General features: G+C 42.6%; 1 protein-coding gene across 1 annotated transcript in view; it reads left to right on the top strand.

The window, feature by feature from the left end:
* tnmd (tenomodulin) overlaps nt 1-17688 on the top strand; it is a 211323-nt gene extending 193635 nt beyond the window's left edge. Inside the window, exon 7 of the mRNA XM_034181964.1 lies at nt 16216-17688. Within this exon, the coding sequence (XP_034037855.1) occupies nt 16216-16425 (210 nt within the window). The 3' untranslated portion in view covers nt 16426-17688. The remainder of the gene's footprint in view (nt 1-16215) is intronic.
* Nucleotides 17689-17974: the final 286 nt, after the last annotated feature.

The raw sequence follows: 17974 nt of genomic DNA, 5'->3' as shown, positions 1-17974 counted from the left end.
AGTTTACTGCTTGATCTCGACAGTCCTTCACCAGCAAGTAACTGAGTTATTGATGGCCAGTGCTAATGGACAGCTATGAGGCTGAGGTGCAGCAGGTGGATAAGGAACTGGCCTGCCTATATGTAGACCTAGGTTTGAATCCTGCTAAACTACCTGTCTGTGTCCTTGGACAAGACACATAATCTGCATTGTCTCAGTACACCCAGCTGTAAATGGGTACCAGCCTTGACTGTGGAAGCAAATGCGAGGCATCATTGTACAGCATTTTCAGCGATGGAAAAGTGCAATAGAAATGCAGTCCGTCTTCATTCTTCAAAGGTAAGCAGTGAACTGTATAACCAGCAGTTTTAAAGTTTCTTTACATTTTGTAAGGTAAACATGCACATATACCTCCATAGGGACCCTCTCCATGCTCACAGACACTTCTAATGATGTTTTTGCCTGTTTACTATGAGTGTGTTGAGCTTGCCCTGTGCCATTACATTATATAGCCAGTTAGCCCCTGATGGTGCTTGTGTTCTAAATCATTGCTGCACCAATTAAATTAAATTTTGTCCTGAGGGAAATATGTGAAATACAGCCCAGGTTGAAAAATGTCAAACTTCCCATTTAATAATGCTTTAATATGATAAATGTTATCAAAAAGTGAATTTTTCCTTAAAATTAATTTATCACTTATTATTCCAGTTTATCTTGATGAATTAAAATGTGATTCCCAGAGTGGCAGCTGCCGCCCACTACTGGGTCACGAAGGTACTGCAAGAGGGTTATACAAGTAGACATCATCCACTGAGAAAGGTCTTGCATAAACAAAGTCTGACTGATGGAGGCTGCTGTAGAATTAGATTTCCAGTGTTTAAAATAAAAATTGTGTATTAAATGATGACCAGAGACAATCTTCAGCTTCCCAGATTGCGTTAGAATGCAGGAAAAGGCAATCAATTTTTAAAACTCTGTGGTTGTGCATGCCCAGGGCACCCCCCTCCCCCACTATGGGTGTGCCTTTCAAGCACCCAACCAAGCCACAACCCACCCCCCCCCCCCCCCCGACTCAGGTGAAGCTAGATGTGCCCCCTCATCAAAACCACATAAATGAAGACATCTTTGATTTATAACTTTGAAAAGAAGTTTAAAATAACAATTTGATTATTTTTAAATGAAATCAGAAGCAATAGTGCAGCAGATAACTGAAACAATCCTTCATATGGTAATACAAGCAACACATTTAGTACAAATACTCCTTAGACATTACTGTTTTGAAAAAAAAAACGATTGGCCACTTGAATTTTCAATAGAGGGTTTTCATGTGACGTATCGGTCACGTGATTTTGTGCCCTGCGGCCATTCTGGATTACGACGCGGTGGCCGCTGTGATCTGCTTCGTGCATTTGATGAACAATTGCAGAAGCGGTGGATCTCTCTCAGCGCCACGGTGCCGGGCCTGTAATGGTGAGGCTTCTTCACACCACCGGTAGCCGGAGCACTCTTCCGGGTGGCTTTGGTAGCCAGCAGCTTACTTGGAGCTTTTCCTCCGGTGGATTTATGGGTGATCTGCTTGATTCTGGCCATATTAAGCTTACGCTGTGAAAGTGCACATTTTATATTAAATTCATTCATTCATTCATTCAAAGTGCCAGCCACTGTTACATCGTCATTAAATTCACTATCCAGTATAACATACGGATCCACTGAACCAACTGTTGCACATCGATCACGATAAACAGCTTTTTCTCGAGGGTTTAAAGCCTCGTAATAGGCTTTCATATTCTCTATTTTCTTTCATGCGCCAGCCGCGTAGTAATCCACGATGGAGACGGGAGCAAATCGGTCACGTGATTGAAAACCCTGTACAGGTGGCCAGGTAGGGGTCTATTGAAGAATTACACAGAGGCCAACATTGTAAAATGCTCCAGTCATATTGAAAGCTATACCACATTATGTGTCTGATCACAAAGATTTAAAAAAAAGGTATAGTTTGGACTATCTATAACTGAATGTTATGAAGTTATGGGGTAAAAACATTAAGAATGGTGACAAAGGTCAATTTCACTTTACACAGGAGTCAAAAGTTAAAGTTGCTCTAATTTTGGTAAAAAGTAGTGCAAATTATTGGTTGAACTAATAGGATTGATAAATGGAATAGTTTTGACTGCTGAATGCTTGGTTTGCAGAGTAAATGTCAAAAATGTCGCCATACATTAGATTCTATGGCATGTGACATATTTTACCCTGTAACATGACAACTGAGCGTGACACATGGTGTAAACTATTCCTATTTAAAACCCTATTAACTCAACCAATAATTTGCTTAAGATTACAAAAATTGGAGCAACTTTAACTTTTGACCCCTGTACAAACTGACATTGTCCTTTCTCACCATTATCGCTGTTTTTACTCAATAACTCCATAACATTCAGTCACAGATTGCCCACACTATACCTTTTTGGAATATTTATGATCAGACAAATAATGTGTTATACTTTTCAATATGATTGGAGCATTTTTAAATTTTGACCCCTGTGTAATTCTTCATTGACCCCTATCTGGCCACCATATTGGATTTTCAAGTGGCCAGCACTTTTTTCTCAAACACTGATTTATGAAGAACATTCATGCTAAATCTGATGCTTGTATCACCATGTGAACAATTCTAGCCAAAAGTCATAGTTATCTGCTCCACTACAATAAAGCTTCGAAAAAAAAATTGTTTAACATACACACACACACTCACACACACACACACACACACACAAATTCTTAACTCATGTAGGTGAAGGTAACACTGGTTCAGTCTCTGTCCCGGAGCTGATAGAAACTGTGAGACACACGATGGAATGACACGTCCTATAATGTTGATATTTATTCGACCTGTCCCACAAATGCTCCTTCTCCTTACCTCAGCTCAACTGTTTACTCCCTCATCTTCAGCAGCTGGTGGTGCCAAGACAATTAAAACATACCGGGGGGATGAAAACCTCAGAAATGTCCTTTTGAAATGTCCTGCATGTATCAGTGCAGTGGCGCAGACCTCTGCAGTCTGTTCCAGGCTCTGTTTGTGGGTGCAGCGATAACAAAGGCCTTTGTGGACCAGTGGAGGCAACACAGCGGCCTGTAATTTGGATTCTGAACCTTCAATCACGCTGACAGGATGCTGTGTCTGTCATCCAAACCTGGGGGTGGTTTTTTTTTTTCTTCTGTAGAACTCATGTAAATGTGAGCACACACGGAAACCACCAAACACAGGCACAAACCCAAGCACACGAGCTGCTGTTTGCCCCTTTTCATCTGTCACATGCACAGACAGAAAAATCCTGCCAGTTCGCTTCAGCCACTGCTGCTTATAAGTCTGGATTTCAGTGCACGTTTCTAAAGATGAATAATCGTTTGAGGACCAACAGGTGTTGGCAAATATATGAAGCTGACCTTTTTTCCTGTGGAGGACAAGTCCAAAAACTTCCCGCCAGCATCTGATGAGGCTGAAGGGAAGAAACGGCTGGAGTTGATGCACACAGTGAAAATTTTCTTCCAAAATGAAAACAGCTAAAATGATACCCCTGTTCAAATCTGGTGGCAAACATCTCTTTTCAAACTACAGGCCAGTCTCACTGTTACCACAGTTTTCAAAAATTTTGTAAAAGGCATTTGTTAAGAGGTTAAAGGACTTTATAGCAAAACATCGTGTACTCTTTGGCTTTAATTGATTTTGTTGAACAAATTACAAATGCAATTGAGAATAAGCAACACACTGTAGGGGTTTTCTTTGATTTACAAAAGGCATTTGACACTATAGATCATACTTTATTATTGGATAAATTACAGAAATATGGTATCAGAGGATTGACATATGACTGGATACCTAGTTATTTACACAACAGGTATCAGTGTGTCCATATTGATGGGATGAATTCTGAATTTTGGAAAATTATATGTGGGGTTTCCCAGGGTTCAGTCCTTGGGCCATTGTTGTTTCTTTTATATATTAATAATATATGTTTGGTTTCCAAGTCCATGAGTTGCATTTTATTTGCTGATGATATGACTGTGTTTTGTAGCGGGGATCATTTGGGACAGCTTTTGGACATAATGGAGAGGGAACAACAAAATTTCAAACAATGGTTTGATTCAAACTATTATTGCTTCATCTTGGTAAAACAAAGTGTATTTTATTTGGAAATAAGCCCAGGAATTTAAGTAGAAATGTATTATTATATAGCATATAACTCCTTCAGGGTTGTCATAGGTGGTGTTGCAGTTTTTCAGTTCATTCAGCTTTTGAAAACTGCTTACTCCAGACAGATTTATGTATTTCTTAATGATTGATGTCAGCAAAGTCTAAAAAATCTTTTATAGCAACTTGGAAATGTTCATGTATCCATCCAAAAAGCCAGCGGTAAAATTGATGATTTATATTAACAATAATACTGATAGTTAATTTGTCCGATTACTTATGGCCTCTGAAAATGGATGTACTGTACGTCCTATATATGCCAAGAGGCCCATTGGTGCCGGAGCTTATCCCCGGATTACATAAAGAGGGAGTCTAAGACTCCCTCTGAATGGGACACCAGTCCATCACAGGTTACTTCCCCAGGCAAGGCCAATACCACTGTACAGCTGGGAGGATTGAGACAATGCAGATGATGTGTCCAAGACAGGTATCCTGGCCAGGAATCAAACCTTGCCAAACTGCAGAGCAGAGAGCTCTCTCTCTCTCTCTCTCTCTCTCTCTCTCTCTCTCTCTACCATGCACAAAAATGTCTATAATTCCTAAATGGTTAATGTGACATTTATGTTGAACCTCTTGAATTAAAGCTGAAAGCTGACACTACAAGCACACGTTGGATTTTTTTTCATTTAAACTCCACTGTGGTGGTGCACTGAGGCAAAATGACAAGTGGTTTTACTGTCCAAATACTTATGGACCTGAGCGTAAACATGCTTGATCTGCCTCTTTTCATGCATTTGTGTTGCGCATTTAACGCAGACTTCACTTTAACCTCACAGGACTGATAGTTGTTCGTGCATGGTTGTTCAAAGCTGAAAGAACTCCTGAGTGTTTGTGTGAATCGGGCGCTGTGTCTTATCGCTCGGTAAAAAAAGAAAAAAAAGCAGAGGTTACCGAGATGCACCATATTCAATTATGACCAATTTCATTGTCATGTCGCGTCACATCAGAGCAGAGTCTGATGAAAATCTCACATCAGGACATAGTTGCTGCGCGGCTCGCGCCGGCTGCGTTGCCCTTTGTGTCGACATAAAAATCCTCCAACACAAAGCGGGGCTGCAAAACAGAAATGTTATCTGGTGTTTTGATCCCAGAACGAGTGCGGTGAGATTTAATAAGACATCCAGGCATGTGCTTCAAGCTCATGAAGAGCAGTGATCAGTGCGGCTGAAACATCAGCAACAAGTGTGAAGATTAGAGGAGGCGCGCTTTGATTCATTGCATCTTATTGAATGGTTGACGCGCTTTTCTACTCTGCAGACTCATTCATATCCACAGCTTCATATTATGCGTCGAGGTGCCTGAGAGTGTTTGTGATTGTGCACGCGTGAGCCTGATGAAATCAGATGCAGCGAGGGCGTAATGGTTTTTACTCTTCATTAATGTCGCTTGTTTGTGAGCGACTGCCTCAGATTTCCCAAGGTGAACCGTTCTTATCACGCCGCCACCGCGCCCCACGAAAAGCCAGAGTGATTAATATGTATCCTCTGTTTTAATGGGATCACTCTGATTAATTGTCTTTTTTGCTTGTTTGTTTTGTTGTTTGTTAACTTGAATTCTGCCTATTGGCTGTTTGTTTTGATAAACATAACGTCTGAATAAAATATTTCATTCATTTCGAAGTCGGGGATCAAGATGTGGGCAGATCACATGGTTCGGACTGTGAGGAGCAGATAACATGATCGTTGGTCTTTTGACAACTTTCGTGTTGCTTCCGTAACAAACTGCTGAAAACTTGTAAGCTGAATGAAAAATAAACCATTTGAATATCTGATATTATAACTGATCGAACTATGAGGGAATTAAGCCTGGGTGTTATGTGTCGACGCGGGTTGAGGAGCGGACCTGCGTTAGACGGAACCCAGCGCTAAAAATAACCAGAAAAGCGGTTCCAAAAACAATATATTTATTTCACCCGCTGGTGCATAAAAAGTGTAAAAACAGAAATAGCGTCCTTCTGGTGGAGTGAAGGCTGGCACGCTCTCCAGCGCCCAAAAGGATCGAAGCCCGGCGCTCCTGGACCCACTACCACCGCCAAACACCCCCCAGGTGGACACGACAAACCGACTCTCTGCGAAGCATAGAAGAGGTGAGGTAAATTAGCAGTTACAACTAATATCCTTCAAAAGGCACACACTATCAGCAACACATGCAGGTCTGTATTTTAAGCTTTATGCAAATGAGCAGCTTCTCACAACAGGTGGAGGACCACTTGTCCGCATGCCACAGCAGTGAGAAGCGAGCTGCACAATCCTCATCACAATTCAAGTATACTGCGTAACAAAATACCAAGTTACTATCAACAATTAGTCAAACACTTAATCACCTCTGATGTGTGCTGACAGCATGTGTCCCTCACCCTTCCTTGCTTCACGGCTCGATGTGTCAAACCCAGGCGCGGTCCTCAGCGTCTCACAAACGAACATCACAAGGTCGAGTTCCCGGCAGTTCTGCTTGAATCACACATGACTTAAATGCAGAACGCCATCCAATTATCTGCTTCAGCTGAAAGTCTTTAAGGTTGCATGTGAGCACCATTCACAGGTGCTGCACATGATGTTGATGAGGGTGAAGGATTCTTCAGCCAGCACCTTCTCCACAGACAAATCAGTTTTCATGCCACCTGGAGAGCAAAGAAAAGAAAAGAACACCAAAATATCCAGCCACACCCCCCAACACACAACACTGGGTGGTTCATTGAATTTTGATTTCAATAATGATTTGGGACTTTCAAGAATTATTAAAATAATTGAGATGAAATTATTATTTTGCTGAATTCCATTTTGTCCTTTCTGGGCAATTCCAGAACCCAAATTCGGTGTCAGAATAAACACTTTAACGTCATGTCTGGGGTTGACTGTCATACACATACAGTAGTGTTCAGAATAATAGTAGTGCTATGTGACTAAAAAGATTAATCCAGGTTTTGAGTATATTTCTTATTGTTACATGGGAAACAAGGTACCAGTAGATTCAGCAGATTCTCACAAATCCAACAAGACCAAGCATTCATGATATGCACACTCTTAAGGCTATGAAATTGGGCTATTAGTAAAAAAAAAAAAAGTAGAAAAGGGGTGTTCACAATAATAGTAGTGTGGCAACAAACAGATGTGAATCAGGCGTCCCCTATGTAAGGATGAAGCCAGCACCTGTTGAACATGCTTTTCTCTTTGAAAGCCTGAGGAAAATGGGATGTTCAAGACATTGTTCAGAAGAACAGCGTAGTTTGATTAAAAAGTTGATTGGAGAGGGGAAAACCTATACGCAGGTGCAAAAAATTATAGGCTGTTCATCTACAATGATCTCCAGTGCTTTAAAATGGACAAAAAAACAGAGACGCATGGAAGAAAATGGAAAACAACCATCAAAATGGATAGAAGAATAACCAGAATGGCAAAGGCTCATCCATTGATCAGCTCCAGGATGATCAAAGACAGTCTGGAGTTACCTGTAAGTGCTGTGACAGTTAGAAGATGCCTGTGTGAAGCTAATTTATTTGCAAGAATCCCCCGCAAAGTCCTTCTGTTAAATAAAAGACATGTGCAGAAGAGGTTACAATTTGCCCAAAGAACACATCAACTGGCCTAAAGAGAAATGGAGGAATATTTTGTGGACTGATGGGACATGCATTTGAAATGGGTGTTTCAACAAGACAATGACCTCAAGCACACTAGTAAACGAGCAAAATCTTGGTTCCAAACCAACAAAATTGATGCCTCGCAGATGTGAAGAAATCATGAAAAACTGTGGTTATACAACTAAATACTAGTTTAGTGATTCACAGGATTGCTCAAAAAGCAGTTTGAACATAATAATTTTGAGTTTGTAGCGTCAACAGCAGATGCTACTATTATTGTGAACACCCCCTTTTCTACTTTTTCTTACTAATAGCCCAATTTCATAGCCTTAAGAGTCTGCATATCATGAATGCATGGTCTTGTTGGATTTGTGAGAATCTACTGAATCTACTGGTACCTTGTTTCCCATGTAACAATAAGAAATATACTCAAAACCTGGATTAATCTTTTTAGTCACATAGCCCTACTATTATTCTGAACACTACTGTACCAAGTTTGTTGGAGATCAGCCAAAGGACCTGGGGGGAAAGGGTAATAAACAGTTTGACCTCAATTACCTTGAACTTTGCCAAAACAAATCCTTAAAGGGCAATTCTGGAGTCAACCTACATGTACACATCAAACTGGGTCCAATCACCTCAGAGGAGTAGTGCAACAAACAAACAGACATGCAAACCAACAAACATTTGTCAAATTATAGTATAATGTTAGTGTCAGGGATGGTGGCGAAGTGCGCTTACTTAGTGCGCGGACGGTTCCCAGGTCAAACCCACCCCTGCCCATTCTCCATGTAATGTGGAGTTACAGTATGTCGGGAAGGGCATCCGGTGTAAAACGTGTACAACATCAACATGCAGATCCACCACAGACTTGATGTGGCAACAAAAAACAAGGGAGAAGCCGAAGGGGCTTACTTATTGTACTATAATATTAGCGGTAATTAGCTGGTATGACTAAGTTGGTGACATTAGCACCACTGATGTTGCCACAGCTGCTGGTGTTGTTAATACCTGCACACTGTAGAGGAAAAATTGATGTTTGCCTCATATTGTCAGGACAGAAAGTACTAAAAGTACTGGGCCAGGGTCATCCCCTGCTAGCATTCGTCTTTGTTGACATAGTACGTTGTGTTTCTCTAAACATCTGATCATGGCCCAGACCAGCCAAAGGCCATGTTTGTATTATGATTTTGTTTTCATTATTGCAGGGGTACTTAACATGGTTATCTGAGTTATCTGGAAGGCAAAAGGATCTGTGGGTATGGCTGCATGCGGTACCTTTCGGAACTTCTCCAGGTGCACCTGTTTCCTGCTTTGACCAAAATTAAATCTCTCTGCATCGTATGTCTGAATCGTGACTGCTCCTTGTGTCGCCTGTCTCACTTTATGCTGGCATCATGACAGAAATTCCACAACACACAAACTACCGTCCATTCTGCAAACATATACATTTACAGCCGAACAAAAGGAAGGCTGTTAGCCTTAGTTATCTTGGTAAATATGAAATGAGATGTTCATGCTTCATTCGTCCCACACAGGTCACGCCAATGTTGCCCACACTTCATCTATTTACCCATTTATGGGTTGGCCAAGATCTATGCTTTCACTTTGAGTTTTTGTTTTTCAGTTCAATATTTTTAAAAATTATGTGTCAAATACAAGTTTTTTTTTTTTAAAGTCCACTGAAAGCAGGATGTTTCAAAAGTCAATAATGAATCATGTCATATAATTAGTGTTATGATTTTTGCCATAATTGAGCCCTGAAGGAAATCCTGACTGGAGGGTAGTGATGTGTACATCAGGGTTTTTTAACACCACCCGACTCGCAAAAATATGAGATGATTTACGACCTCAAATCCAACCAGCGGGGAAAAAAAAAGCCATTGGGTCTCAACACAAATTCTCTCTCTCTCTCTCTCTCTCTCTCTCCACCTCCCCCTTTCACATTACACCTCTTTTCACACACACACACACACACCACACACACTTTTGCATGCAAAACCGTGATGTCTGGCACCTTAAAAAAGGAGTTATAGTTTGGGGGTTGTTTTTGCCAAAACCACTTACTGCCAGCCTGTAAATGGAACATTTCAGAATGTGTGTGATATAGGTTATGGTACTTACAGAGAATTTATCAAGCCGTGCCAGAGTGCACCCTCTGTTTTACTGTGCAAAATGCTGTATCTTTCAAAGAGGTAAATTACTGTCTATGTCATCAGAGGAATGATCACGGACTTCCACATACTACGTTTTTGTCCCATCCTATTCACGTATTTGTTGCAGTGCATGTTGGGAATCCCTTAAGGAAGGCGAGAGAAAAAGATTGACAAGAAAGAAGTTTATAATGACAGTGAATGCATCCGAAATATTTTCTCAACAAGTTTACTAACCCGACGGCATCACTGCTAGAGGATGGGTCCTGTCCCCTTGAATAGGTTAAACATATTTTCTTTTTCCCAACAGCAGATGTCGTCTTATTCTGTTTTGCAAAGTATTATGGCAGTATGTTCTGGATTGAATACCACCAGCGTTGGATCCAAGCAGTGTAACAAGAGCTCGTCAAATGTCTCGGAGGATTCATTTCCTTCTAAAACAGATTAAAATGCGGTTCAAACGCATACTGGAGTACTTGCTGTCTTGACTTGAACTGTGAGCTAAGTGGCGTTTCTCCAAAACCCCATTTGGAGTTGGTCTTGATCAAATATGGCAACACTCAGCCCCATGAGTCTACAAGGGCACGAGCCAACCAGCACAATGGAAAAATCCAGGGGCCCATTAATTCTACCCAATTTACCTTTCATTTGGGTTTCATTTGGCTCCTCTATAATTCAGAGGACAGGCCAGCAAGAGCAAATGAAAGACTTCTTCTTAGGCAATCATTACTCTGCTAATTGCTTTAGGAATGTGCATGCACTTAAAGTCAAGGTCAGGTTGAGGGAACCAAGATGCGGGGATGCTCTAATTGAATTGCTCTATGGAGGAGGGGGCAGCCATTTTGGCACGGAGCATGGACACGGGAGTAGTTAAGAGGTCAGAGAAGAAAGGAACCGTGTAATTATGGTGGTAACTACCACCGTTACAGCCTCTTTGATGAAGACAGCACCAGTGGAGGGTGGATGAGAATGCTAGAGTCAGAAATGGATCCTTTTGCAGCCAGTAATAGAAAGGTCAAGGGCATTACATCATGCTTGATAGGACTCTATTTTAAATCAAGGCAGCTCACGTTCATCTCTTTCAAAATATTTTTTGCATTTCAAGACATAACTTTTTGCATACCTGCCAGTGGTGGGCAAAACTAACCTAAAAGTAGTTTGGATAACCACTAATCTGCTAACTGAAATGTTAGCTGTGATAACACTAAGGCAATAAACTTCTAAAATATTTCCCTGAAGGTACAGATAACTGTAACTTTTTTGTTTGTTTGTTTGTTTTTGGTTCAAAGGTTTAGCATGCCAAAGTCTGAAATACCTAAATGAACAAACAAAATGAAACAGCTTCTGTTCAGCATAATTTATTCACATTACAAAATGAATGAATAAGAAATATTAAGAAATAAAAATACACATGGAAAGTCATTTTAATAATCTAATTAATGCATTTACTCTGGCTTGACCCCCTGCTATTCCATCTCATCCAGGTTATGCTTGTTGTTTTAGCACAATATATTGATTTTGCTTATTGGATTAGTCAATAACCTTCAACAGAAACAAACATCTACAACGTTTTTAAATGTTGCATTTTTAGCTTGCTTAAAGCTTGCAAAACTAAATTTAGTGGAAGCTAATTAGCCCGCTTATTGTTTTCAGAGTTAGCTGTGACTAAAAGTGACTCTGGTACCAAGAAGGTTAACTTTATTATTATTTAATTACCTATTAGCAGATTAGCTGAACTGTGCCCGCTGGAAACTTCCCACTAGTCCTAGGAGAGAATGCTAAAGTTGTAAACTCCAAACTATTTGATGTGATAAGTGAGAAAGAGTGCTAAAATGAATTATAGAAACTGTAGAAGTTGTATTTTGGCGAAAAGACGAGCCGAAACTTTTCTCATTAAGACTCTTTGAGTCACGTTTATTAACGGACTACAAACATGGCGCCGCGCGCCAACAGAAAAGCCGGAAACAGAACACGTCACCCGAGCTCTTAAAGGGACCGCTACTATTACATGAATCACAACATAGCACCTAACAGAACACTTATAAGAAAGTGAATTATGTGGGCCACTAGGTCGATGTTGACGTGGTCGAAACGTCGTTCTGGCACAACTGTTCCAGTGGCGCTTTGGTCTGGCGGTGTACTTTGGCACGTTGGCACTCCACGCAGGTGTTCGCCCAGTCCCTCACGTCCTTTTTAAGACCGTGCCACACAAACATGGCTGCCACCAGCCGTTGTGAGGCCTTGGTTCCAGGGTGTGAGAGGCCATGGATGGCGTCAAAAACAGGTCGCCTCCACTTCCCAGGCACAACAGGCCTAGGAGAGCCCATGGAGACGTCGCAAAGCAGAGTGGTGCCAGCGTCGCCAAAATGCCACATCCTGCAGTTGCAGCCTAGTAACGGATGAACGGCAAGCCTGCACGTCCGGGTCTGTGGCCTGCTCTGCTGCCATGCTGTCGTAGTCCAGGCCAAGGTGGACCACCCCCGCAACAGCGCGGGAGAGGCAATCTGCGACATGGTTGTGCTTTCCAGAAAGGTGTGCAATGTCCGTCGTGAACTCTGAAATGTAAGTCAGCTGTCGCTGTTGCCTGCCCGACCATGGCTGAGTGACTTTGGACATGGCAAAAGTCAGAGGCTTGTGGTCCACAAAAACGGTGAACTGCCGTCCCTCCAGCAGTGAACGAAAGTGTCGGATGGCGAGGTACACCCCAAGTAGCTCCCGATCGAAGGTGCTATACTTCCGTTCACTGGTACGCAACTGCCTGCTGAAAAAGGCGAGAGGCTGCCAGGCATTACCCACCCACTGCTCGTAAACCGCACTGACCGCGTAGTCTGAGGCGTCTGTGGTAAGTGCGATTGGGGCGGAGGAGGCGGGATGGGCCAACATGGCGGCCTTAGCCAGGGCTGTCTTAGCATCCGCAAAAGCCTTGTCTCTTTCCGGGCTCCAGCCCACAGTGTGCTTAGGCTTGCCGCCTTTCAGAGCCTCGTACAAGGGTCGCATGATTTGGGCGGCCCTGGGGAGAAAACGGTGGTAGAAGTTAACCATGCCTAGGAACTCCTGTAAGGCTTTGACAGTGACTGGGCATGGGAAAGTGGTGATGGCCTCCACTTTTGATGGAAGAGGAACGACCCCGTCCTTTGTGACTCTGTGCCCCAGAAAGTCTATGGTGGACAGGCCGAACTCGCACTTGGCTGAATTGATGATGAGGCCGTGCTCGGTAAGTCGCTCGAACAGAGTGCGAAGGTGCGAAAGGTGCTCTGAAGGTGATGAACTGGCCACCAGGATGTCGTCAAGGTATACAAACACGAAAGGCAGATCCCGTAACACAGAGTCCATGAGCCGCTGGAAAGTTTGAGCAGCATTCTTGAGCCCAAACGGGGTGCGCAGGAACTCAAACAAACAGCGTGATTACAGCTGTTTTTGGGATGTCGAGAGGGTGTACGGGCACTTGATGGTATCCTCTCATCAGGTCCACCTTCGAAAAAATGACCTTACCAGCCAGGTGCACTGAAAAATCCTGGATGTGCGGAACTGGGTAGCGGTCAGGCGTTGTCGCGTCGTTGAGTCGTCGGTAGGGGGGAGGCCCAAGGACTGTTGGAGCGACGAACAATCCCCAGGCGCTCCATGGACTCGAACTCTGTCTTGGCCACGGCAAGCTTGTTCGGCTTGAGGCGTCGAGCGCGGGCATATACAGGCGGGCCAGTGGTGTCAATGTGATGCTCGACACCGTGCTTGGCTGTGGAAGAGGAGAAGGTGGGCTGTGTGAGTGCTGGGAACTTGGCGAGCAGATGCTGGAAACTGTCCATGACAGAGAGCAGGCTGGAGAGGTGCAGTGCATCAGAGTCGCTGAGGGCGCATGCATACGAACAGAAAGTGACGGCGTCGATCAAGCGCTGATTTTTAACGTCCACCAACAGTCCATATGCACACAAAAAATCTGACCCTAAGAGGGGAACGGCTACTTTGGCAGTCACAAAGTCCCAGCTAAAGTGTTGGCCCCCAAAACACAGTTCAACATGCCTTGTGCCGTACGTACGGATGGGGCTACCATTGGCAGCTTCCATGGGGGGGCCGTGGGTGTCAGCTACCACGTCCACCTGTGAAGCAGGCAGTAGACTCCGCTGTGCCCCTGTGTCGCAGAGGAAGCTTCGGCCAGAGACGGAGTCGTGGATGAAGAGCAGCCTGCCGGCATGGCCGACGCTCACGGCTACTAGTGAGCGCCGGCTGTGGCGTTTCCCACTCCACTGAAGCTGCATGGAGAGCGGCATCGTTTGGCCTTGGGGCCAAACCTGGCATGGTAGAAGCACACACCTGAAGACTGCTGCCGACGCGGGGCTGCTGCTGCGATGAGCATATGATCACCCGGTACCTCTAATACAGCACCAGCAGGGAGAAGGGCGGCTGCGCAGGGCTGCTGACTCACCAGGAAACACTTGTCAGCCTCAGCAGCCAGTGCTCTGCAATCAGTGCTGGCAGTGTTGGCCAAAGCAGCTCTCACATGAGCAGGCAGTTGGCGTAGGAAAAGGTGGCGGAAAAGGAAATCTGGCTTGTTGTCGCCCAGCAGGTCGGGCATTCTGTCCATTAGCTCTGAGGGCTTGCTGTCACCGAGCCCTTGAAGACAGAAAAGCCTATTGGCCCTCTCAGCGTCATACAGTTCGAATGTTTGAAGTAAGTATTCCTTCAGAGTTTCATACTTTTCCGTCAGAGGAGGACGTTTAAGAAGGCTCGCCACTCTCGATGCCGTAGAACTTCCGAGGGCAGATACCACGTAGTAGTATTTAGTTTCGTCAGTGGTGATCTGACTCAAAGCAAACTGTGCCTCAGTCTGAGCGAACCAGGCTGAAGCAGAAGATTCCCAGAATTCGGGGAGCTTGAGAGACAGCGTTGGCGGTCATGGCGATCTGGATACGTCCAGTAAACAAACGTCGGGGTCACCAGTGTAGAAGTTGTCTTTTGGCGAAAAGACGAGCCGAAACTTTTCTCATTAAGACTCTTGGAGTCGCGTTTATTAACGGACTACAAACATGGCGCCGCGTGCCAACAGAAAAGCCGGAAACAGAACACATCACCCGAGCTCTTAAAGGGACCGCTACTATTACATGAATCACAACATAGCACCTAACAGAACACTTATAAGAAAGTGAATTATGCCGTCAGTGTTGAGAGCACTACAAAACACTGATTTTATGAACTTTTCAGAAGTCCCTTCAGGGCTCTGCAGTATGCACTTGTCAGTTTATTTGAAGAATGTTTGCAATTATTGCATTTGTTAACTCTCTTGCCACTGTATATTTTTTTTTGCTTGACATGTTGCTTCGGGCCATTGACATTATTGATTTAAAAATAACAATCTGGTTGCAGTCTAAACTCCATTTGTGAGCGTATCCATAAAACATCTGCATGCAGTAATATGTTTTGTCCTCTTTCGCACAAAAACCATCTCACTGCCAGATATTATTGCTATCGCTGCCATTATTACCACATCGAGACAAAATCTGTCAATTGAAAAAGAAATAAAATAAATAAAATAAATAAAAAAATAAATAAATAAATAAAATTGTGATTAAGTTGTATATCACTGCAAACAGCACATTATGCAGTGGTGGTGATGCACAAGAGGCTCGCAGGTGACAATAGATACAGTAAAAGCAGAAATGTCTTGATTCGGTGGAAGAAAAAGTAGGTTCAAATAGGTTAAGTAATGTTACAAAAGTGTGACAATTTATTTGATTTTCAGTTCAACAGATTTATAGACAACACTGCAATTAAAGGTGATTAATGGTGTATGTCAACAGAATCATGTGATTTATTTCTGTAAACTGAACAAAACTGGATCTGGTTTGTTAACTATTTCAAAGTATTACATTTATTTGTGAACTTTAACATCAGTTTGGGGTTGTAATATGCAGGGTTGGGTAGGATTACTTTGAAATGTAATCCAAAAGTAATCAGATTACAAGTAATCCAATGTATTTGCATACATACGTGTAATCCACATGTATTCTTTCAAAGTAATCCTACCCAACCTTGGTAATATGCACCATCAAATAATATAAAGAGGTTAAGACCAGTGGACCCTAGGGCTCATGGACCCTAGGGGCAATGGACCCTAGGACTAGTGGACCCTACCTGTACCCACCACTGCGCACCTGCTTTAATTTTTGACACCTTCAGTTCATCTGATGTCTGTCCTCGTCTTGGGAGGAGCAATTCGTCCTGTTTGAGTTTATAACCCAGAACGTGTCTTGTGTCCTCTGCAGACAGAAATTGGAATTGAACTGGACGACCGTCTGGATGAGCGTGGCTACTGCTGCCGGTACTGTCGTCGAGGTTACCGCTACTGTAGACGCTACCACGAGCCCCTGGGCGGTTTCAACCCTTGGCCATACTACTACCAAGGAGGTCGGGTCATCTGTCAAATTGTCATGCCCTGCAACTGGTGGATCGCACGCATGCTGGGGAGGATCTGAGAAAGGTGTTTGTTTGCTGACATCCAAGTCACCGCAGTTTTATTCCTGATAAAAGTTCAAAACCAAAACAGACAATTGCCAACAACTATTATCCAATCTGAACGTCACCCCTTTGAGTATTAATCAATATAAACAGTCTAAATGGTGAACTGGTCATTCACAGCTGTCTAAATTCCATTACTTACACCCATTTGGTGCCCTTGCATTTTGATTGCGTACAATTTTGTTTCAAACTTGTCATGTGTAAAAATGCTGTTATACAACAGCACCATCTGCAATTATTTTCCAAAACATTTATTTTATACTTCATAGGTTAAACAGTTGAATGGTTTTGTCTCATGTGACTGTGAGTGGTGCAACGTAACCACTTTGTCAGGTCCATAAGTACTTGGCCAGTGGTATATTTTGCCTCCAGACACCATCACAACAGAGATAAAAAATAAGACCATCAAGATGTTCTTACAGCGTAACCTTTCAGCATTAGTTTTAGGTCTTTAACAAAGATATTGCATCAAACAGCCATTTTTAAACACACTCCCTCTTATTTTTAGAGCTCATAATTAATTGGACAAACAAAAAACAAAGGATTATTATCTTAGAAATCATCATTTTTGCAGCCAGTTTTCTTTAGATAATGCCTTACTTCATTTACATTAGTTATTATGAAATGCAAACAGTATGGAGCTGGATGGAGAAGGCAGTTCTCAAAAACTCAGTGGCCATGCCAGAAGGCTAGTGAGGGAAGACTAGAGAGGTGTATGGAGGTAATATTACATAAATATGTCACTATCCAACTACTTATGCACCTGACTGCAGCGTGTCTCAGATTGTTACATCATGTGCATAATTAAAGAAATCTTTGTGATGTAATTGCTGTTGTATTACTCAGAGCTGACATGACCTCCTGAACACCTTCAGGTGTGTTATGACACTGAGGAGGTGATTTAATCTGAAACAATGTCAGAGGGGAAATAACACTTTCCCAGAAGTAAGACAGAATTGTGAAACTGATATTCTGTGATCATAAAAACATAGACATTGTATTGAAAAATGATTTTTTTTTTCATTTTTTAAAAATTCTTTCAATTAAAATTGTGTTGCATGAATAACCTCAGTTGTCCTATTATGAGCGGTTGTAGGACTCTCTTGAAGTAAGCTGTGTTTGTGTGAACAGTGTTGTAGATTGAGCCTGACTCATGCAATCCTAAAAACAGAAAGTAACACTCACTTTCACTTCTCCATTAGTCCCAGTGCTGATTAACAGCAAAAAAGATTAAACCAGGGGACAAAAGGACAAGCTAAACTAGAGCACCACGCTCATAGAGCGCAAACCTGACTTTGATCTCCTTTCAAGGTCAAAGTCCTGTTAGAGGTGACTTTTCATGAGCTAAAATATAATACAAAATATAGATCAAAGGGTCTTTAAATGTCTACTCATTGAGAGTGCCAGTTTGCTCCTCACTGTCACAGATGAGTGATTGAGGCACCTTTGATGAAGACATAATGTAAAATGTACACTAAATGGGGTTTTCATTGTTAAAAATTAAAT

This window comes from Thalassophryne amazonica, chromosome 11 (genome assembly GCF_902500255.1).
Source record: "Thalassophryne amazonica chromosome 11, fThaAma1.1, whole genome shotgun sequence".
In the NCBI taxonomy this organism is placed as follows: domain Eukaryota; kingdom Metazoa; phylum Chordata; class Actinopteri; order Batrachoidiformes; family Batrachoididae; genus Thalassophryne; species Thalassophryne amazonica.
The sequence above is the reverse complement of the archived record's forward strand: the minus strand, read 5'-3'. Positions and strand labels throughout refer to the sequence as shown.